The 23,910-nt window shown below is 41.8% G+C and overlaps 1 protein-coding gene across 9 annotated transcripts in view; it reads right to left on the minus strand.

The window, feature by feature from the left end:
* auts2a (activator of transcription and developmental regulator AUTS2 a) overlaps positions 1–23,910 on the minus strand; it is a 1,321,624-nt gene that overhangs the window by 388,458 nt on the left and 909,256 nt on the right. For all 9 annotated transcript variants that reach the window (XM_085964474.1, XM_085964476.1, XM_085964473.1 and 6 more), the window contains one exon: positions 10,259–10,288. In XM_085964474.1, coding sequence (XP_085820600.1) covers positions 10,259–10,288 — 30 coding nt within the window. The remainder of the gene's footprint in view (positions 1–10,258; positions 10,289–23,910) is intronic.

Raw genomic sequence — 23,910 nt, forward strand, 5'->3', positions numbered from 1 at the left:
TTGTTACATGCTTAGTCACCACAGAGAGGCTATAAAGTTGGAGTTTGTTGAAAGCTGCTGTGCATCTTATGTCCTGTTAATGGAAAACGTCAAACTTGAACAGCTCACGTTACTGGTGCAATTTGCTCAGCATAGGTACATTAAGCCCAGTTTGGACAAATTTCAAGGCAGTCTGAACCGGTTTCAATCAGATTATCGCAGTTCTCTGGTTGCCTTCGGAAAGCGGCTGCAATGAAAAGCTGGCCGCTTTCTCAACATGGGTTCGCACCCCGCAGTGCCATGGAGGCAGTGTGTATACCAAGTAAAAGGCAGCTTTATACACCCCCGCAGAAAATCAGCTCCATAAACACTGCCTTTTACTTCAGGCAGATGCTGCAGGGCAGTCTGGGCGTGATTTGAAAAAAAAAATCAAAACACCAAAGGCGTTGATTTTGGAGACCACCGACCGGTTGCTTAGGGTGACGGAGAGCTGGCAGATGCCAGTTATATTGAATGAGTGAGTGAGTGAGTGAGTGAGTGAGTGAGTGAGTGTGTGTGAGTGGAGTCTGGAAAATACATACAAACACAATAAAGAAGGCGTAAACCGGGCAGTGAATAACCTAAATAATATTTTTGATCATTTGGCATCAATGTCAAACTTGAAAGTTCGCAAGAACAAACCCAAAACAAAAAACTACGAAAAATGGTTTGACTCCGATTGCCAGAACATGAGGAAAAAAACTCAGAAAAATATCAAACCAAAAACATGGACAACCAGAAAACGAGGAATTACGCCTTACTTATTGTCAGGCACTAACACAATACAAAAACACACTCAGAACCAAGAAAGAGCAGTATATTAAGAATACACTCATCTCCATTGAGGAATCCATTGATTCCAATTGTTTCTGGGACAACTGGAATACATTACACAAAAAACAACACAACGAATTGGCCATTCAAAATGGAGACACATGGGAAAACCATTTTGAAAAATTATACCAGAAAAACACACTAAGCCCAGAGCAATACCAAATATGCGAAAAACTGGCAAAGCTAGAATTTGCCATAAAAGATAACCAAAACCCGATAGACCCCATAATATCTGAAAAAGAGCTAATTGAAAAACTCAAGGACCTGCGACCAGGAAAAGCTTGCGGTGCAGACGGCATCCTAAGCGAGATGATTAAACACACGGACGATAAAATGAAATTGGCTGTACTGAAACTCTTCAACTTGGTTCTGAGTGTCGGTTACTTCCCTGACATCTGGAACAAAGGACTCATAACGCCCATATACAAAAGTGGGGACAAAGTTGACCCAAATAACTATCGAGGCATCTGTGTAAACAGTAACCTGGGGAAGGTTTTCTGTAGTATCATAAAAAAAGACATAAACTTCCTTGAGGAGCACAATGTCTTGAGTAAAAGCCAAATTGGATTCCTACCAAACTATAGAACATCAGATCATATCTTCACCCTACAGACCCTAATTGACAAACATGTTCATCAAAACAAAAGCAAAATTTTTGCCTGCTTTATAGATTTCCAGAAGGCTTTCGATTCCATCTGGCACGACGGTCTATTCTTGAAACTTATTGAAAGTGGTGTAGGGGGAAAAACATATGATGCAATTAAATCAATGTATACAAACAATAAATGTGCAGTTAAAATTGGAGACAAACAAACAAAATACTTCCCACAGGGGTGTGGTGTGACGCAGGGCTCGCCCATCTCACTGACACTCTTTAATATTTACATAAATGAGTTGGCAAAACTACATGAACAATCTACAGCACCCAGCCTCACCCTATCTGAATCCAAGGTTAAATTCCTCCTCTATGCAGATGACCTGGTTCTGCTGTCACCAACTAAGGAGGGTCTACAGCAGAACCTGGATCTGCTGGAGTCATTCTGTCAGACCTGGGCCCTGACAATAAACCCCCAAAAAACCAAAGTCCTTGTGTTCCAACAAAGATCCAGACATCAGGGACCCAGAATAAATTTCACACTAGGAACAACTAAAATTGAACAAACCACTAACTACACATACTTAGGCTTAAAAATCAGCTCTACGGGAAATTTTCATCTGGCTGTGAATGAACTGAAAGAGAAAGCTAGAAGGGCTTTCTATGCCATTAAAAGATCAATCCAAATAGAAATCCCAATTAGCATTTGGCTCAAAATTTTTAAATCAGTAATTGAACCAATTGCACTCTATGGCAGTGAGGTGTGGGGACCGCTAACACAACAAGAATTTGCAAAATGGGACAAACACCCAATTGAGATCCTACATGCAGAATTCTGTAAAAGTATCCTCCAGACTCAAAGGAAAACCATAAACAATGCATGCAGGGCAGAACTAGGCCAATATCTATTAATAATTACTATCCAAAAAAGAGCCACCAAATTTTGGAAACACCTAAAAATGAGCAACCCCCACTGCTATCATTACGAAGCCTTGAAATGCCAAGAGAGGACCATAAAGAAGAATACCCTCAGTCAACTAGTCCTGGGACTCAGTGAAGCAACCACTAACACTACTAACAATAACCAGCCCCAGGACAGTGACATCGTAGCACAGAGAATTCGACCCAACACAATTGTCACTAAGCAAAAGGAAAAATACCTGTCATATTGGGCAGAAACAACAAAAACCCAAAACAAACTCAATTGCTACTTGGCCCTAAACAGACAATACAACATGGCTGAATACCTGACCATGGTAAAGGATAGCAAACTGAGAAAAACCTTGACAAGGTACAGACTTAGTGAACATAGCCTGGCGATCGAAAAAGGCAGACACAGACAGACCCGGCTGCCAAGAGAGGACAGGATATGCTCTCACTGCAGTCAGGGAGTGGTGGAGACAGAGATGCACTTCCTCGCAGCTTGTGGAAAATATCAGGGCATCAGGGAGAATTTCTACCAAAAATTCACACAAATATGCCCTGAATTCAGAAATTTGAATGACGACCAAAATCTCCCATACCTACTAGGGGAACAGAGAAACTGTGTAACCTTAGCGGCACACTATGTTACAGCTTGCCATAAACAGAGGGACAACCAGTAAACCTAAGAAAAGAGTATATACAAATTATACGAATGTATATTTATACACTCAGGGATATATCTGTTTATAAACTGTATGAATAGATCTGCGTTTATGTGTTCAACCATAAATGTTTTTCGATGCTTTGGCAACATAAGATGTACCTTATCATGCCAATAAAGCGATTTGAATTGAATTGCACGCACAAGTACCAGTGTTTGCTGACAACACAAATGTTAAAAACCTGTCGTAAGTTTGAAGATGCGACCCCTCGGTGGTACAACTGTGCCAACAGAACAGAGTATGCATTCAACATTATATTTTAAGAACATAAGAAATAGGAGCAGGAGTAGGCCATTCGGCCCTTCGAGCCTGCTCCGCCATTCAATGAGATCATGGCTGATCTTCTGCCTCAACTCCATTCACCGGCCCTATCGCCATATCCCTTGATGCCCTTACTAGTCAGAAATCTATCGACTTCTGTTTTGAATATACCCAATGACTGAGCCTCCACAGCCCTCTGGGGTAGAGAATTCCAAAGATTCATCACCCTCTGTGTGAAGAAATTTCTTCTCATCTCAGTCCTGAATGGCCTACCCTTTATCCTGAGGCTGTGGCCCCTGGTTCTAGGCTCCCCAGCCAAGGGAAACATTCTCCCAGCATCCATCCTATCAAGCCCTGTAATAATTTTGTATGCTTCAATGAGATCCCCTCTCATTCTTCTGAATTTAAGAGAATACAGGCCTAGTTTACTCAAGCTCTTCTCATACGACAGTCCCGCCATCCCAGGAATCAATCTCGTGAACCTTCGTTGCACTCCCTCTATGGCAAATATATCCTTCCTTAGGTAAGGAGACCAAAATTGTACACAGTACTCCAGGTGTGGTCTCACCAAGGCCCTATATAATTGGAGTAAGACTTCTTTACTCCTGTACTCAAATTCTCTTGTAATGAAGGCCAGCATACCATTTGCCTTCCTAATAGCTTGCTGCACCTGCACATTCACTTTCAGTAACTCATGTACAAAGACACCCAGGTCCCTTTGAGCATCTGCATTCCCCAATCTTTCACCATTTAGGAAATACTCTGCCTTTCTGTTTTTTCAACCAAAAGTGGCTAACTTCACATTTATCCACATTATAATCCATCTGCCATGTTCTCGCCCACTCACTGAGCCTGTCGAGATCCCCTTGAAGCCTCTTCACATCTTCTTCGCAACTGACACTGCCACCTAGCTTTGTGTCATCAACAAATTTGGAAATGTTACATTTAGTCCCCTCATTCAAATCATTGATATAGATTGTGAATAGCTGGGGCCCAAACACCGATCCTTGCGGTACCTCACTAGTCACAGGCTGCCATCCTGAAAAAGACCCGTTTATCCCTACTCTTTGTTTTCTATCTGTTAACCAATTCTCAACTCTAAACTATACTATGCTACTGTATTTCAAGGTTAATAATAATCTTTACAGACAATAAAGAAAGGTGCAGGAACCTTCAGCACTGAAAACTAGAAGTTGATCAACTGCTTCAAAAAAGCCAGCACAGCCCCCCACCCCAAAAATGTTGACAGCTGAAAACAGTCCTGAAGTAGATACACTGAAAGTGCAGCGTGGCACAGGCTTGTCATAACTGCTCCTGAGCCCTGTACAATATGCCTTCATTTGTATAGCACGAGACAGCACCAAAAACATTCCCTCAATTTTTGTTGAGATATTGTGGGCTATTAGATACGTATTGATGCCCGATGTTTGTTATGCTGCTTTATAATTTTAGTGACACAGAGACACTCTCCTTCCCTCTTCCCCCAGTTCATGGAAACACTCTTTTTCCCCTTCAGTTCATGTTGGCACTCTCCTCCCTCTGCCCCCCTCAATTCGTGCTGCAAGACTTCTCTCCCCAGGTTCACACTGAGATTCTGCTCGCTTCCACTCCCACTCCCAGTTCACAGGGTTTTTTTTTCCTGATTCTCCCATCTTGGCTCCTACCTGGTGCTGCTGCTGTGTTCCAAGGACTGACCTCTGCTGCACAATGTGGGCAGGAATAGTGCTGATAATAGATTGGGTGTTCCCACCCACAGAATGCGCAAGCATGGGTAAAGCAGCAGCGATATGTGGAGCGAGTTGGGGTAAGGGAGCGTCGAGGACCAGGACCAATCATGGCAGCTCATGGGTAATCCCAGTGTGGGTGATTTGAATCTCCACTGATGTTCATTTGCTAATGTAGACAAGTGAACATCAAGTTTGAAATGCTGATGTTCTGCTTAATGTTTGGTGTATGTAGTTGTACACCTGATTATCAGCATTTTTCTCAACATATACAACAAAATTCACATAGAAGTTGAATATTCGCTTCCTACTCAACTGTAAAACAGAACCATTTACATTTTTGTTCCTACCTTCTCTTCTTCACTGCCCCAAATACCAACTGAACTCTTCAAGAAAAAACTGATCAAAGGACAGCAAAAAAGTGTCTTGTACGTGCAAAGAAGAACGTGCTCAACCAGTTTCCGCCATTATTTATCTCTTCGGTCTCTCCACCGCGATTCCCATTGTAAAATACCGGCATCACATTCTCCTGGTTCCCCCAGTGACTCCATGCCCCACGCCACCCCCTCTCAAAAAGCCAACATGGCAGCGAGGCTGATTTCTAGTTTCAGCAATGAAGCCCACTGGCCAGAACAAAGACAGTCAGCCAGAGAGAGAGAGAGAGAGAGAGAGAGCGAGACACACACAAGACATTAAACAACGTAGGCATTATTTGATATGGCTGCGTGTGCAGAACAGAGCACACTGGGACATTTAGGTGGTGTCTCAAGGCAGCGGAGGAAGTTAGATCCTGTGCTGAATGCTGTCAGCAAGCGCTGACTAGTGGACACTGACTGTCCACATGTAACATGGGTGGTTGGCATATCTCTAGCCATAGTCTGACTGGATTTAGTTTCTCATTTGTTAGAATATAAAACCAGATAAGCACAGCTGATCCTAGGTAAATGACGCAAGAGCATCTTTGACCAAACAAGGATCGATTTTATAAATGCACACTCCTGGTGTCGGTGGGCCTTGCAAGATTTTCCATCCATTAGAATTAATTTGACGGAGAGTTGCCAACTCTGGTTGGACGTGCTCCTGGAAGTTTCATCACATGACCTCCAACCGCCCCACCCACTAAAACAGTCTCTTCTCCCATCTGCAATATTTTTACAACTGAAGCAAAGTGAGCAAAGAAAATTAAAAAAACATACAATTGTTTTGAATGCCTCTCTAATTTTTCTCCTGGGTTTCTCACAGTGGTGTCCCAGGAGATTAATCTTCAACGCCTGGAGACTCCAGGAAAATCCTGGAGGGTTGGCAACCCCAGCCCGACAGTCCGCACTGAACCCTCATGCCCACATTTCCGAGTGAACGAAGCTGTGTCGCAAGCACAAATTCATAAAAATCTACTCTCTACAATATCAACAATTGTGCCAGCAAATTAATCTCTTGCATTTCACAGATAACTTGTTACTACTGCTACATTCTCTATTTTACTGCTCGGTCCCTGCTAAATTTGACAGATTCCTGGCTGCCCTGTGCATGCCACACACTACTTTCCATTCCTGCTGCATTCCATCGATTCTCAGCTGACAGTTTTCCATAGATTACTCACTATTCCTGCTGGATTCTGCTTCGTCTTTGCCAGCCTGCCCTCTAAGAACAGGTGCCTGGCAACCCACGATGTATTCTACTCATTCCCACCGACTGCACGCTGTATCCTGCACCCTGCAAGCAAGCCATGGTGCTTCCCACGGATTCCTGGCCAGTCTGCATGGTGTCCCGCACATTCCCGGTCAGTCCATGCTGTATCCTGCACATTCCCGGTGAGTCCATGCTGTATCCTGCACATTCCCGGTGAGTCCATGCTGTATCCTGCACATTCCCGGTGAGTCCATGCTGTATCCTGCACATTCCTGGTCAGTCCATGCTGTATCCTGCACATTCCCGGTCAGTCTAAGCTGTATCCCGCGCATTCCCGGTCAGCCCATGCTGTATCCCGCACATTCCCGGTCAGTCCATGCTGTTATCTGCACATTCCCGGTCAGTCCATGCTGTATCCTGCACATTCCCGGTCAGTCCATGCTGTATCCTGCACATTCCTAGCTGGTCCACGCTGCATCCCACCGATTCCTGGTCGGTCACGCTGCATCCCACAGATTTTTCCACAGTGGATCCTGCATTCTGTAGATTCCTTGCCAACCTATACAGCATCCCACATTCCTTTCACTAGCCTGGGGGGATGGAGATGCTCGGTAGCACCTCTACTGCCAGGCCAGCAAAGATTACCAGACTGATTCCTGGGATGGCAGGACTGTCGTATGAGGAGGGATTGGGTTGACTGGGCCTGTATTCACTAGAGTTTAGAAGAATGAGATGGGATCTCATTGAAACATATAAAATTCTGACAAGGATAGACAGACTGGATGCAGGGAGGATGTTTCCCCTGGCTGGGGGGTCTAGAACGAGGGGTCACAGTCTCAGGATACCAGGTAGGACATTTAGGACTGAGATGAGGAGAAATCTCTTCACTCAGAGGGTGGTGAACCTGTGGAATTCTCTACCACAGAAGGCTGTGGAGGCCAAGTCACTGAATATATTTAAGAAGGAGATAGATAGATTTCTAGACACAAAAGGCATCAAGGGGTATGGGGAGAGAGCGGGAATATGGTATTGAGATAGAGGATCAGCCATGATCATATTGAATGGCGGAGCAGGCTCGAAGGGCCGAATGGTCTACTCCTGCTCCTATTTTTCTATGTTTCTATCAACAAACATAGCACAAATCAAGAATTAAGCCCAGGAACGTCTGGTCTGTATAGTTTGGTTTCACACCTTTATTAATTGAGCCATTGGGGAGGTGGTCAAATGTTAATTTTAATCACATGCTACTGCATAACAGTTCCTCGACATGGAATAACATAATGCATGATTCATCCTCAGAAAGGGGGGACGATTCTACGATGATGGAAGGCTTAAAATTCATGCCGCAGTGCTCTAGGCAATTAGCTTTGTCAGATCAAAAGGGAATACACAATGAATGGTAAGACCCTAGGAAAGACAGAGGATCAGAGGGACCTTGGTGTGCATGTACATAGATCCCTGAAGGCAGCAGAACAGGTGGATAAGGAGGTGAAAAAGGCATATGGGATACTTGCCTTCATTAGCCGAGGCATAGAATATAAGAGCAGGGAGGTTATGATGGAGCTGTACAAAACGCTGGTAAGGCCACAGCTGGAGTACTGTGTGCAGTTCTGGTCACCACACTATAGGAAGGATGTGATTGCTTTGGAGAGGGTGCAGAGGAGATTTACCAGGATGTTACCTGGGCTGGAGCGCTTCAGCTATGAAGAAAGACTGGACAGGGTGGGGTTGTTTTCCTTGAAGAGAAGGCTGAGGGGGGACCTGATTGAGGTATACAAAATTATGAGGGGCATAGATAGGGTGGATAGAAAGGAACTTTTCCCCTTAGTAGAGGGGTCAATAACAAGGGGGCATAGATTCAAGGTAAGGGGCAGGAGGTTTAGAGGGGATTTGAGGAAAAACTTTTTCACCCAGAGGGTGGTTGGAATCTGGAACTCACTGCCTGAAAGGGTGGTAGAGGCAGGAGCCCTCACAACATTCAAGAAGCATTTGGATGAGCACTTGAAATGCCATAGCATACAAGGCTACGGACCAAATGCTGGAAAATGCAATTAGATTAGACAGGGCTTGATGGCCGGCGCGGACACGATGGGCCGAAGGGCCTCTTTCTGTGCTGTATAATGCTATGACTCTATGACACCCTGACCTTGCAGTTAAAGGACTCATTAATTCCCTGGTTATACTGAACTTTGGGAACTACCTTTATCATGTTGTTCAGGCTTCAAATAATCAAGTATCAAACGGAAAACGAGTAACAACTATGGTTGAAAAGAACTTAACATTCAGGCATCATTCGGGCAGCTCAAACTCTGCTTCGAACCGCCATTTTGCGAACCAACCTTCTCCAGTCTGCTTCTGACCAGTTGGGCTTAATTGTAACAATCAGGGAACATCTGCAAGTTCTCATACTCAAACCCATAGATCATAGGAACCAGAACAACTCTTGAAATTAGAGCCCGTCTCCGAACTGGGCAAGACTGGAAAAGTTAAGGCCAATTCAGGTGGAGCTCAGTTAAGAGTAGGTCCACCATGAAGTCACTTAATTATGGAAAAAAAAAAGGACCTGCATCCAATATTTCAATATGGTTTCATCCAAAATAAATGATTAATGGCATTTAGACAGAAAACAATGTATGTTTATTTTATCAAATGTAGCGATAGGCCAGGAAAAGCCAAGTGGTTTTAATGTAAAAAATGCACAGCATGGTAGCAGTACAGAATGCAGTCGTCTAATTGGACATTCTCATTAAGCAAACTCACGCTGGCCATCAGTGCTTTCACCACAGAAACAAATGAAGCAGACAAGATGGGGGTAATCTCAATGTATCTAGGCCTACAGCCATACACAGTAGAAATGACATCAATTCAGCGCCTAATCCCTAAACTCATTTAGATAGCTGTACAAAACGCAATTATTACTATTAAATGAACAGAATTTCACAATCCCCAAACATTCCCAATTCAAATTAATTGCGAGCAATGTGATAAGTATAAGCAATTTTCACCTTGCTTGGTTTCAAATGATAATTATGATTATTTTTGCACGCACCATCCCAGGCTACAATTCCCCACCTCATTGATTTATTTACTTCCAAACGTGATTTTTTTTCATTTCTAGAATACTTCATTCGCAGTGGCGTAGGTACGATAAGCCGAGCCCGATGGAAGATCATCAAGAGCAAATCATGTGTTAGGTGAGGATGTGATCCAGAAATGCTGCTGCATTCCCATCAAAGATCAGCAGACAATGAATACGCCACAAACTATTTCTTTATTGAAGCTGCCAGACAACAGCCAATCAATTCTGAAAGATATGTTTCCTCTCACTGAGTTTGCAGAATAAACCGAGATCGTGTAGAGGTTTTGTGGCTGTACTTCCTTTAAATCAAATTATAGAAACTTTTTTCTCAAAACTTAATAAAAAAAACCACTTCCTGTTTCCATATATAACCATCGTCCTTATGCATGGACTTGTGTATGTAATCTTCCAAACAAACTATCGACATAAGTGTTAACACGGGTTGCCCAACTCTGAACGAATGTAATCTTACCTTCCCATCTGGGTCACTTTCACTGTCACACTGAAACAAAAGTGGAAAAAATAGATATTAGAAGAAATCGGTGAAAAGTTGGAACATATATTCAACGAGAATTAATAAACATTGTTGTGTTTTTCTTTCTTTCCAGCTCCAACTAGATCAGTGCAACTTGACAGAAGAAGACACAAGCTCTAGTTAGCTGCAGATATAGCAATATTAATGAACACTAATCAGAACAGTGATTAAAAATAACACATTCCCAAAGTGTCAACCAAGCACATCATAGAGCTGCCACAAGCTAATGAATTTCAGCAATATTATTGGGCAAGCTGCACCAGACCTTCATCAGTCGTTTCCTTGTCCACTGGGTGATTTTAGGTGTGAAGTTGCTGAACGTTAAGCGCTTTATGAAAGAAAAAGCACTTATTAAAACCAAAGATGTAGATTCAAGCACATAACATTATGTAATTGATAGATTAAAGAAAAATAATTACGGGCTCAGCAGAGATATTTTCAGTGAGGTTATGAAAAGAGTCCCAAAGCTGTAAATGCCACACACCTGCTGTATTTGGGCTTTTTTTTTTTTTTAAACTGAGTAAATTATCTGGATTTACAGAAATCTATTGCCAGCCCCCCACCCCCCAACATTGGCAATAATTTCTCCAGCCTCTGCGACTAAACTGAGAAACTCCCTCACTATCTGAGTCACTCGGGGCAGACTCATGTCACAGCTCTGAATACAACGGCTCTTGGCGATATTTAGGAAAGCGAAGGGGCGGAAGGAGGAAAGAGGGGGGGAAAAAGCTCTCTCCCACTTCCAGTCACAGGTAGACTGGAGAGAGATTAGCCACAACTTTTTATTTTGCGGCTGGTTCTTCCTCCGCGTTATTAAAACTATTTGTCCACGGAAAATGAAAGGAAGATTTCCATAACCCCCAATAAATCAGTTTGGTCCATTGCCATCAGGCAAACAGTGGGAACACATTAATATTAGGTGTGAAGGGTAAACATAATTGGTTGCAATCAGAAATAATTACCACCATACTGAAAATGTTGCAATCTTAGAATTAATTACTTTTATTATTCAAAATTTTGGTACAGGAACTCCAACTCATTTGAAAATAATAGCTCAAGATGGTGCTATGTAAAGATTCCACTATTGATAATTCTCACTGACTGAAATTATATGAAGTAAAGCAAAAAATGCAAAAAATACAGCCAAAGAATTTTGCTTTAAAGAAATATCACAACCTCGGTTTAAAAAAATATGGAAACAAAAAATGCCAACGATCGATTCTTCCTTGGCTTTGAATCTGTACTGCTGAAGCAGATTAACTACGGCTACTTTACTGCAAACGTGGCCATGGCATTGCAAAATCTGCTTGATGCATTTGCTTATTTCTTCTGACAGAAATGAATAGTTAGTAAAAGTTAGCTGTGCATACAGAGAGAGAATTTAGATTCAGCTCTGCTTGTGCGCTGTTGCCTAGGCTTGGAATGATTAGCTGCTGTAATAAATTAACATTTTCAAGTAAACATTACAAATGTAAATTATTGGAGCAAATGAAGGATCATTCCCCACAAGCAGCAAGGTCTGCGTATAAGAGCAGTGGCACATTTATGAGGCAAGTCCAATTGACTTTTTAATTAAGTTGTTTATTGAGTTAATGGAGATATACACAGCACAAGATACATTATAGATTGTTGTTCATAACAGAGGCTGCATACATAAAGACACCACATAGTAATGTAATCAAGAGTCATATTATTCCCACAGGAAAGACAATATATTATGACATACTGATGTACCATGTGTCAATAACCCATGGTGTTCACACCATCCATTACCCTTCCATCTACTCATTTGAAAAATGCGAGGAGTGTTTAATGGAGCATACAATGGTCCTCCCATTCCAATAAAGAAAATCAAAGAGCAAACCTGATTTGATAGGTAAGCAAACACATAAATCATCAATCTCCCTAACATCCCTTGTATCAGTAGACAATTATTTTGTGACATAATGGTTTTTCACAGGCGAGTAATTTGCAGTATCTAACCATGCTTGGATAAACCTTATTTTTACAAGAGTGGCCCAGTATGGAAGACATCATTGTGGGATATTTAATAGTGGTCAGTAATGTAGACCCAAACTGCAATTGGCAGGAGAACCCATATTAATGAGGGTACAGCTAGAATCTTCCAGTTTTTTGAAGGCTATATATTGAGAACATCCAACTACAAATAGAACATAAAATGAAGAAATTTGGGCTGTATAATTGTCAGTAGGATCAGCGACGCTGCTTAATTATGTTGTACGGATTTCACTCAGTGCACCAAAACCAATGATTTTTTAATTTCCGTTTTGTTCCAATGTTTTTTTGAATACATCAACATTAAATGATTAGCTGAGTGCAGCCAGCATCATTTCTGGGGCCACTGTTATTTTCGATGTCTAACAATGATTTAGAGGAAGGGATGGTAACGTCGCTCTCCAGGTTTACCAATGGTATTAAATTGGAAGGGGCTGTAAATAGTAGGAAACAGGTGGACCAGTTGCAGAGGGATCTCGATACTTGGGAAATTGGGAGATATAATGTAAAGAAATTCAAAGGGGAGGGGAATCAAACAATGGGAGAACAAAATAAGCTGCAGCACAGGAGAGAGATTTGTGGGTTTTAGTGGAAAACACTCTTAAATTGTCACCACACGTGCAGCAGTGATAAAAAAGGGAAACATAATTCTTCGGGTGCAAAATAAAGGCCGCAAGTCCCAGGATGTCTGATGATGCATCATGCATTACCTTGATCTCATGGAGCTTCTTTGACTGCCTTAGAATGTCAAGAGGAATTGGCCTCAGGTTTCTTTTCTCTTCTGTCGCCTCTACAAGGAGTTAGCTTTACTAGTAATTGGGGAAGATGGTACATTAAGTTGCACCATCTAACAGCTAGGGTGAGCATGCGATGGGCCCGATACTCTTTGTTTATCCTCCCTTTCACTTGAAAGTAATACCGATTGTGTCAACAGGGGTTTAAAGGCTTTGTCACAATAAAACTTTCAACAAAAACATTAATATGTTAATATTTCTCAAATTAATGGACTCATAATTACAGTCTAAAGTGGTTACTTAAGTGTTAATTGAACACTAAAGTGCATTATGAAGTATTGTAAGAAACAATAGGACTGTCAAAGTTTACTGCTGGCCCCACCTCAGGCCAAGTAGTTCAGTATATGGTCCATTCATAAAATGGGCTGAAATAGAGAAAGTGTTTCTTTATGAACGCAGGCTTGCAGCCGACCTGACCCTCCCGCGTCCCTCCCAATTTGTGTTATTTGTACAGCACCACTAGGGATGCATTCAAGTCTTTTAAATGTTCTGATGTCCTGTATGACTACGTTCATTCACATATAATTTAGTTTGAGAAATTAGAGCAGAATATCAATGACTGTTTGGAATAATAAAACACTTGGTGGCAATTAAAGTCAGTCAATCATATTTAATAAACAATGAGGCTACAGGCCAAAACATACAGCAGAAGAATGCTTTTATACTTAGTACAGGATCTCGTCTGATTATTTTTAATTCCCTATTTGTTAAACTATTTTTTTTCTTGTCAATTTTCTCTGCTTTCCTCCCCTCCTCTCTGTTCATGAAGGTGCTGGCTCCTTGGGCCGGTAGATCCCGATGGACATGTCAACCAAGTGGTCAATCCTCCAGTCCGAGTCTTGACAGTGAGTGTTGCCAGGCTGTTTGACTGTGGGGGGCACATGGCGGGCGAGTTTCAATTCTGCCCTCACCTGACGTCCACACACATGCACTTTCAGCAGGAATGGCTTGCTGAGTAGTGATCAGGAGTGGGGAACTTGGATGATTTCCCCCTCCCTAACCTAGAGGCACGAAGGGCAATTAGAACGTGTCTTCTATGGACAGGTAACTTAGCACAGACCAGAAGATTAGCCTAGAATTTGTTAAATGTACAATCCTAACATTTTTTTTTAAAGCATGATTAAAAAGCAGCCATTATATTTTTAATTTTATATGACGATTGATAGATAATTTGGCTATTGACAGTAAAGCTGTCCAATGTGAGATATGCTGCTGACAGTTAACCCAATCAATTACCGGGCAGAAAATTTTATAAAGTGCCAAATGATTCGATTTCTTGACATTTATTGGCTTGTCATTCATGGTTATGTTTTTCATAGGTATATATAGTGTAAATCTGTAATTCATCCTCTTGCCAATACTGAACAGAAGCTTCAGCCCGCCAGACTTACTTCATGTCGTTAAGCCCGAGTTTTTAATGATTGGTTCAAACCCTGCAACAGCTTCATTTCCAGAACTAAGCACCCAGCCAATAAGCAAGTGCTGTTAGTGGCCATTATGTAAGCAGGCTGTAAACCAGACATATGCTTTCCTTGCAGCCAACAGAAGATTGACAGGCTGCGAGCTGGCCACCATCATCACACTCGGCTCCTGACAAAGCCTCTGCTGCTTTGGAGACGTTGACGGCTCAGAGGTACCAGCTCAATTTCTGGCACAGAAGTTCTCTGCTGACCTGCGGCCAGCTCACCAGGAGCATGCCATCGAATTTACAATTCTGTCCCCTCAAGAGCTCGATACGCCATTGCTTGGCAGAGATAGATGATCTCCAGCAGCTCATAAATTATGTAAAGGCAATAAAATGAATTGTGCAAAACACTTCAAACAGTTGCAAGTCTGGGGCCCGAGTGCATTTTATAGACAGGAGCTGTACTTAAGGAAGTAATGCCTTTTTAACTGACTCATATAGTCTTAACTGATACAATATTCACCTCTTATCTATCTTAGCTTTGGCATACAGATCAATATGTCCTGTATGTACATTTGTTTGCAGTAGGTATCTTCTCATTGCAAATATTAATTGCCCTAATCTATCAAACATATTTATTTTCAGAATGGCCTAAGTTTTATGAATGAGCTTCATGGAGCAAGTTACTTTTGCAGGGATACCATTAACCAATCATTACCCTGTCAGAGGTTTGGATCAGTAATCTGTCAGCATGCACTGCCAGCATGTCACTCTTCGGTAAGCACAAACAACTACAAATTAAATACCCACTAGTTTTCAAAGTGCAGTCATATCCTAAGAGATTTGTGAGCATGCTCAAAGTCTGCCTGTATTCTTGGAAATGTTGATGCACTTTTAAAAACCCTCCCAGAATATATGGAAGAGTCAATCTCCAATCCAAGACGTTCCAAAATTCGCTAAGTACTGAACTACCTGCATGATCCTACTATCTCAGCAGTATACTGTGAATTAAAGAGAATTAAAACGTAATGTAAAAATCTGCCCCCCCCCCCAAACTGCCCACACGTAGAGCTTTCCTTTCCTCCCTTCCTAGTTCTGTAAAGCTCAGTGCTAATGGAGTGAGAACAACTCAGCATCTAAGTCTTGCCCTTTAATGAAAAGAGATTCCTACGTACAGCAGCGTGAATGTATTTCTCACCAACTTTTTGTCAAAGGTGGCGATCTACTTGCTTCTCTGTCTCTCTGCTGGTGGGCTGTGGTTGGAGGCCAAGGAGCAGGAAGGGAAGGGAAGGGGAGGGGAGGTCAGCAGCAATGGCTGAGGGCCGTATCACTTCAACTTTTTGCATTTGTGGGTTCGGCCTATTCAAAGTGGATGCATAAGCATTTTCCGTTCCTCCTCCTTTTTCTGCTCCAAATTTTCCCCAGGGATGGAGGTGACAAGGCAGAGGGACTTAGGGAAGGAGTTCCAGAGGCAAAGCACTTTTGATACTTGTGCTTCCTTATTATCATTTCAAACAATCACGCTTATCTAATTGTATTATATGCAGCTAGAAGGACATGCAGAAAGTGCCAGATACTGTGCAGGAAGTCACAAATTATGAATTGTAAAATGTTATTGTAGCTGAATGACAGTTTCACAAAACTTGTGCTCAATTTAATTTCTGTTAAAAAAGTGCAGAATGATATGCGTCTTTTATACAATTTACTTTGTCAGTAGTCACTGCCTACACAGACACAACAAACGGCAACATGTCTTCCCAAATGGCTTTTTACTGAATAGCGCCGATTGAAGTGTTTCATTCATGCAATTTCATGGAAAGTGCATTTTTATTCTTCAAAGCAAACTGTATTTTTCAAACAGGGAAATCTCTTCAATGGTGTTGTGATCCATTAAAAATGGGCCGTTCTCTTTCCTTTGTGCCAAATTGCTTTGATTGCCTCCACGCAAGCACACAGAAATGACTTCCCCTGACTTGTGAAGCAGATGGAGTATGTTAATGCAACCCGGCATACTGCTCGATGCAAAAGTGCCATACCTCATTACGTTAAGATAAAAGGAGATCATTGAAGACGGGAAGCAGAATTGACTTTTTGCAGTCTTGACTTGATGATGATTTAATCAACTGTACTCTTTCAGTTCTTATACACGCAGCTGTCGTTCCTCAGGTGCCCCTAAATGAGGCTCTCACAAAGTAAGGGGAAGGACAGAAATTGCAGTCACACCTTCTCTACGAGGTGATATGCAAATCGAAGAGAGAAAACCGCAGCTCGCATTCACCCTGAAATTTGAAGGATTACAACTGATGGGCAAGGCCAGGAAGCCTGAATCCATTTCGACTGAGCCAATTGGGCTCATTTGGAAAAGGCAAGCTCAATAAAGCAGCTCTGTTTGATGATAAAATTTGTTCAGTGAGGGGAAAATCGTATTGCAATGAAGAAGAGAGAGATGTTTATACGAGGGCAAGGTCATCTTTGGAGAGTGTGATCCTTCTTCCTCGAGTTTGGAATAAGTACCACCAGTTAGATGGGACGCACCATATTAAAACAGCAGTAGCATCGCTAACATGCAGCCTGCGCAATGACTCTCAAATTGTGGGTGGAGCTTAAATGTCAAAGCTAAATATGCTTCCTCCAATAGATGAAGAGTTCCCCTCAGCAGTTTTTCTCAAAGTGGGATGACCCATGTCATGAATCTTACCATTCATGTAGAAATGACTCATGAGATAACACTGGGTGGCCAGCTGGTGGCGCCGTCCAAGGAAAGTATAAATACTCGGGCGGGGCCCAGCTTGCTCAGGATGTTTCTGTAACCAGGAACTAGTGATGTAACTAGAACTCATGGTTGTGAAACAGTTGATTAAAGCCTTGTTTTATACTCAAACCAAGTGCTCAGTAGTTTTCTTACGTCAACCCTCATTAGGTCAGTTTAAAGCTGATTGAAGTCAACTAATTGAGTGGCACACAGCGTCAGCCAGAATGACGACTCAAACAAGCAACCCTCAAACTTTGACATTGCCCAGATCAATGCTCCCACACAGCTGCGTCAAATTGCCATTTAATGTCCTAAATCATAAAATTATCAATGGAACACTGCGTCAGCATATCACTGAATTCCATGAGCAATTGTTTAGATTCATATATTGAAATGCCATGTGGAAAAAAGTCTACATTCATTTTATATTCATGGAGCTCTCAACAATAATAATTAAAAGAGCAATGCTTATTAAAATGAGATATTTAAAAAAATGCTAGTACAGTACAATACTTAAATAGTTAACTAGCAAGCCTAGTATTTCACAGTAAGAAATCATGTTTAACGCATCATAGTATATTTTAGAATATTGGCCTGGATTTTTGCGGTAGAAATAACGGTGAGGCTATCAGCGCTTACCGCTATTAAGCTGCAAATCGGACATAACTTCCAGCGACCACACGTGCAGTTGAACGCGGAAATCAGGAAGTTGCTGTCCGAGTTTCCCTGCACCTCCAGAAGCTTTGCTGTACTGGTATCTCGTCGAAAGAATCAGCATTAAAATACATGGAACGGCGTGAAGTTGCTGTACTTACATGATGGGTACCCATTAAACTCGCCAGTAAATGTTAGGGCTTGTCAATTCCCATGTAAGTCCATTTTTAATGGCGTGGTAAATCTTAATTACTGCCAAACAACCTCTCTGGCACTGAAAATGAACTTTTACAAGTGTGAAGTCTCATTCTTTCAGATTTTAATTATTGTTGGAGATTTTAAAAAATAAAATATTTTTAAAACTTTTTCCTTCTGTCTCATATCTCTCTCGCTTAATCCCATCATTCTTTCCTTCCCTTTATTTTGATTTCTGTACATGATTTAGCATTGAATTAAATATTCTTATTGGACACTTCCTGGTTCAGACTCTGCACTGCTCAGCAACCATTCTTCAATCTAAGGAGATACACAATTGCTTGCCATGTTCACACAGGTCCCAGATCCCCTGTAGAGGGTGCCATGACAAAATGGCTCTCTAATCATAGCAAGTTCCAGTTTAAAATCCCATAGAATGTCTGTGGGCAAGTGTCGCCGCTGACCCCAAAATCCAGCCCATATTAGTGGCAACTTTGTATTACAATTTTGATCACTGGAATTAGAGCAAGATCAACAGCAATTTAGTCTGTTTGTTTTGTCGTAACTACTGTCGAATACATGACATCATAATCTGTAAAATTGCACCACAGCATGAATCACTGGTGAGGATCGGGTAAGAGGAGAACATTGGGGAGGGGAAGGAAAGTCTTGAAATACTATTCAGTTTGTAGTAGTGGCAAACCGCATTCCCTCTTTTTTACTACAGTATGTTGAAGGCACTATATAAATGCAAGTTCCCGAAGACAAGAAGAGTCTCAGATGTATTGGTACCAAAACGTTATGTTAGCCTAGGATTTTTTTCTTCATTCATTGGATGTGGATGTTGCCCATCCCTAATTGCCCTCAAGAAGGTGGTGGTGAGCCATCTTCTTGAATACAACTGAGTGGCTTGCTATTTCAGAAAGCAGTTAATTGCTGTGGGCCTCGAGACACATATAGGCCAGTGTGGGTAAGTGTGGCAGATTTCCTTCCCTAAAGGACATCAGTGAACCAGTTGGATTTTTAGGACAATCAGTAGTTTCATGGTCACCATTACTGGTGTAAGCTTTAAATTCCAGGAGGTATTTAATTGAATTTAAATTCCCCAGCTGCCATGGTGGGATTTGAACTCATATCTCTGGATCATTAGTCCAGGCCTGGATTACTAGTCCAGTAACATAACCACTGTGCTACCGTACTGTAATGCTTATGTTTAAGGTTTTTTTCGAATTTCTGAATCAATACCTGAGCCAGGAATGTATATCGAGTGCAGAGAAGAACCAGCACTCTATTCCACATCTCCTGACTTCTCCAGAAAATTAGAATATAATTAGAATAGATTTTTAGAACATAAATACATTTACAAAAATAATCAGGGGTGAGAAAAGGCCATTCAGCACATTGAACTTCGTTCTGATTATGGTGCCTAATCGTATTTTGAATATAATTGTTTTCAAACATCAGCAGCAAGTTGATCATCACTTGTCTCAATTCAAATTGTTATATATGTTATTTTATCCGAGGACCATGACATAAATATATTTTTATTAATAGAGTTGCATTTGACAACACCCTAGTAATGTTTAATTCACTGAATTTTCTATTTAACTTCTTAGTTACATTTTCAGACTCCACACATTTTGAAGAAAAAAAAGACTTGCATTTCTATAGCGCCTTTCATGACCACCAGATGTCCCAAAGCACTTTACAGCCAATGAAGTACTTTTGAAGTGTAGTCACTGTTCTAGTGTAGGAAATGCGGCAGCCAATATGTGCACAGCAAGCTCCCACACACAGCAATGTGATAATGACCAGATAATCGTGTTTTTTTGTGATGTTGATTGAGGGGGATAAGTATTGGCCAGGACACCGGGAATAACTCCCCTGCTCTTCTTCAAAATAGTGCCACGGGATCTTTTACATCCATCCGAGAGAGCAGACAGGGCCTTGGTTTAACACCTCATCCAAAAGATGGCACCTCTGACAGTGCAGCACTCCCTCAGCACTGCACTGGAGTGTCAGCCTAGATTTTTGTGTTCAAGCCTAGAGTGGGACTTGAACCCACAACCTTCTGACTCAGAGGCAAGGGTGCGACCAACAGAGCCACGGTTAACACTTTAAAGGATTCATTTAATCTAAATAAAACATTAGAAGAGAAGATTGATGCTTTGGGCTGTAACACACTTTACTACAACCACCGGGCTAGGTTTGTCCTGTGAATTTTCATTTTGGAAGATGGCAGGTTAAAGGAGCAATATTACCTGGTAAATTGTGTTCAGGGACTGTATAATCACATGGTCTGCTATGAGATAACATCACTGTTTTGCTAATCATTATCTGAAGCTACTAATTTTTTTTTAATGTAATTGGAATTTAATTTAAAAACAAGCAAAATGTGTTTGTACGGATGGAATAGAAACGGTTCCGAATGATCAACATAGAAGGCGTACAGTGGAATTTTAATTGCTGAGTCATTCCAGGAAAATAGCCTGCCTAAAATTCCACAATACAGCAACAAGACCCCTTTAAATTGCTACACCAGACTTTTGAAAAGATATGCAAGTCAAGAAACGCGGCCTTTCTGCAGATATGAACAGTTAATGCTGCAGATTGCCTTGCTGTGAGTGCGGGACAGCATGAAGGATGGCTGCCATTGCCTCGGTCCAAACTGACAGTGCCAGTTTGATGTGTTGCTGTCAAGGGCCTGATAAAAACCCAGCATCCTGATGGTTTTCTGATGCGAGCAGTCGCATCGCAAAATGGCTTTGGTCTCCCACTGCCTCTGCTTCCATCTGCCACTGAGCCACGGTGCAGCCGGCTGCCTGCCTGTCACAGCGTGCATTCAAATTAGCTGGGGAGGAGGCGCTCAGTTGTGCTAATTACGTTTTAATCATTAGAAATGTGTTGGCAAATCAACCCTTGATTGCCATCTCCAAGTCTGTCTTCTCCAGCTGAGTGAAGGACCTGGCTGCATTAGCCGAGGCCTGCTGGGCATCTCTTCCTGCGCAAGATGGATTCGGTGATTGCTGTTCCCAGCCGGCCCACCACTGAGGCTGTTCTGGCACATTATTAAAAAGCCACAAGCCTCTTTTCAAATCGTCGCTGCGTGAGCTCTATTCATTCTCGTGTCTCTATATTTAGAGCACCTCAGTAGTTTAACCCATCTGCGGCTTGTCAAAAACCAGACTGTTAATGTCACACTGTTAAGGGCAATGGTCATGTTTAGTCTTCTGGTACTGTAACACACTTTACACTAGCTTTGGAATCTGTAGAATCATTTACAAAGATAAATTTCCAGTTTGCATTCGAGCCATTAGCACTGAGGTCCCACTTTCACAGACCTGGTTTCTCTTAGCCCTTTGTCCTCAACATTCTGAGCTGAAATTTAGTCGTGTTGAAAAAGGGTACAGATTTAAGCAATATCAGTCCGAATAAAATGCCTCTCTTCTACGAGATGTAAAATTATACTTTGAAAATATTTGCACTCCTCTTATTAGCTGTAAAATTGCATCCAAACAATATTTGAATATTAAAATAATTCTGCAAGCTGCTCTATATTTAAAGATGATGATAATACATTTCCCAACTTCATCATATAGACCAGGGAGGCCCTAGTTTCGATGCCTGGTCGTCCCGCATTAGCTGATCTCAACCAGGGTGGCAGTGGGGGTGCTACATTTGGCTTCCGTGTCTTTAGGCTAGAGAAGGAAACAAAGGAAATAAGCCAGGTTTCCAATCCCTTAATCATGATCCAGTGACTCCTGCTGGCAAGTGCACACACATGGACATCAGGTGACAGCATGACTGCAGGACCAACCCTCCTCATTGTCGTAAGGTCACACACCACATGGGCAAGGTAATGGGGGATCCAGATCCTGTGGATCCAAACCCCCACACAAATCAGCACCGTCAGGAAACATTAAGCATAGTCAAATATCGATGGGCGTTGGTACCAGGAATACCTGTCACTCAAACTCGTTCGCTTCTGCTCAGTAACTTTTCCCAGTCCTTGTTCGCCTTACTGAACAGACTGCCTTACAGGAGCGAGGCACTGCATGCTGAAGCAGGAAAGGTGGGACCACCAGGTGGGTTTCAAGATCACTGGGTTGGACATCTCAAATTTGATGAGATGTTAAACATAAGCTAGGCAGTTACTAAGCACCAAAATAAAATACATTTCAGTAGGGTACTCCATCTGGGAGGAAAACAGACACCAGGCCGCTTTGGTTTGCTCGAATTGCATTCCTCACCAGCTGATTATTTAACAGCATTTGAGAGCGATCTTGTGTAAGTCGACAATCTTGTGTAAGTCGACAATCCAGACTGTCTTGCTGCCTGGAAAAAGAGCTACTCTTGCAAATTGGGGGGGGGGGCGGGCTGGTGGAAAGAGATTAGACTAAACTAAATATTTTTTCCATGCTTGCACCGATGAGCAGTCATCAGCTTTCTCAGTTGAGCTATGACAAAGAATGGTTCCAATTCCCTTCCTTTCCCCCCCTCCAAAACCAATGTAGCAATGTAAAGGAACTCGAACCTTGGAGTAGCGAACCGATTTCCAACAGCATTGTGGTATTTTCCAGCCCTGTCTATCTTTTTGGCTTTTGCAGGTGAGATTACTAAATGCTGTAACAACTCTTTAGACTCTTGTGCACAGGGGACCAGACTGCCACAGACAGAATGTGACTCACAGAGGGAAGGACTTCATCCTCTCCGTCGGGGTTGGATTCGAGCCAAAGTCCCAGTGGTAAAAGGGTCAAGGATGCTCTTCTCATGTAAGGCGCAAGGCAGTCCACAGAATAAGTTTTTGTGTGTCAAGGCAGAGACATTCACACAATATTGGTCATTTATATATCATAATAAAATGGATGACCTGGCTTTAAATTCAACCCAGGCATAGTCTTTACCATCCACACTAGTTACTGGGACGTGGTTAATGGAGATACCTTTTTTTTCCAAGCTCTAATTGATTACTAGTGTGCAATATTTAAATTGATACTGATGGGCTTTGCTCAAAGGAACACCAAATCCTCATGGTGAAGTCATTCATTTCATTATCTTCCTGACGCCTCTCTCCATTTAATTACTCTTTCTCAGTGTTTTCTTATTCCTCTGGCCCTGACAGTCTAAGGTTTACTTATCCAAACCACCTCACTTATTACTATATGTATTTTCCTGAAAGAAAATGACAGGAAAATAATTGACATCTCAGGGTAAAAGATACAAACACCAGTTTGTGAAATGATAATGGGAAGAAGTTTGTTTCTGTGATAAGAAACAGGACTCGCTGATTGTGAATTTCCGTAACCATTAAGGGGTGTTGTGCCAGATAGAAATTACAAAAGGGTTTGCATCAGGCCTGACACAGTACACATCAATCGTGACTGAGTTGTTACCCACATCCTCCATCTGCCTGAATAGTAGAAATAATTAGTATTATATAATTATCACTAGATTAGAAGGAACCACAGGTTATCCGCAAAGAAGCAGGCTTCCACTTTGAAGAAAATGTGAGGTATATCTGGGTTGTAGCACTAGCTTGTTGTTTTCATGGTTCACTATTTATTTCTGAATCACCGCAGTGAGATAGAACTTAAAGGGCACAAAAGCTACTCATGGCACAGTTCTTTGAATGGATCGCTTAAGAATTCAAACACTTTGTAAATTACATTTAAGGAACAGTTTAAAGTATCAACGTCATGTCAAATACTATTTCACTACTTCTCTACTGATTTATTTTGCTTTTGTGTAAAACTATTTCTTGCAATAAATCTGT

This window comes from Somniosus microcephalus, chromosome 22 (genome assembly GCF_052327205.1).
Source record: "Somniosus microcephalus isolate GS21.2 chromosome 22, FLI_Smic_1.0, whole genome shotgun sequence".
NCBI lineage: Eukaryota > Metazoa > Chordata > Chondrichthyes > Squaliformes > Somniosidae > Somniosus > Somniosus microcephalus.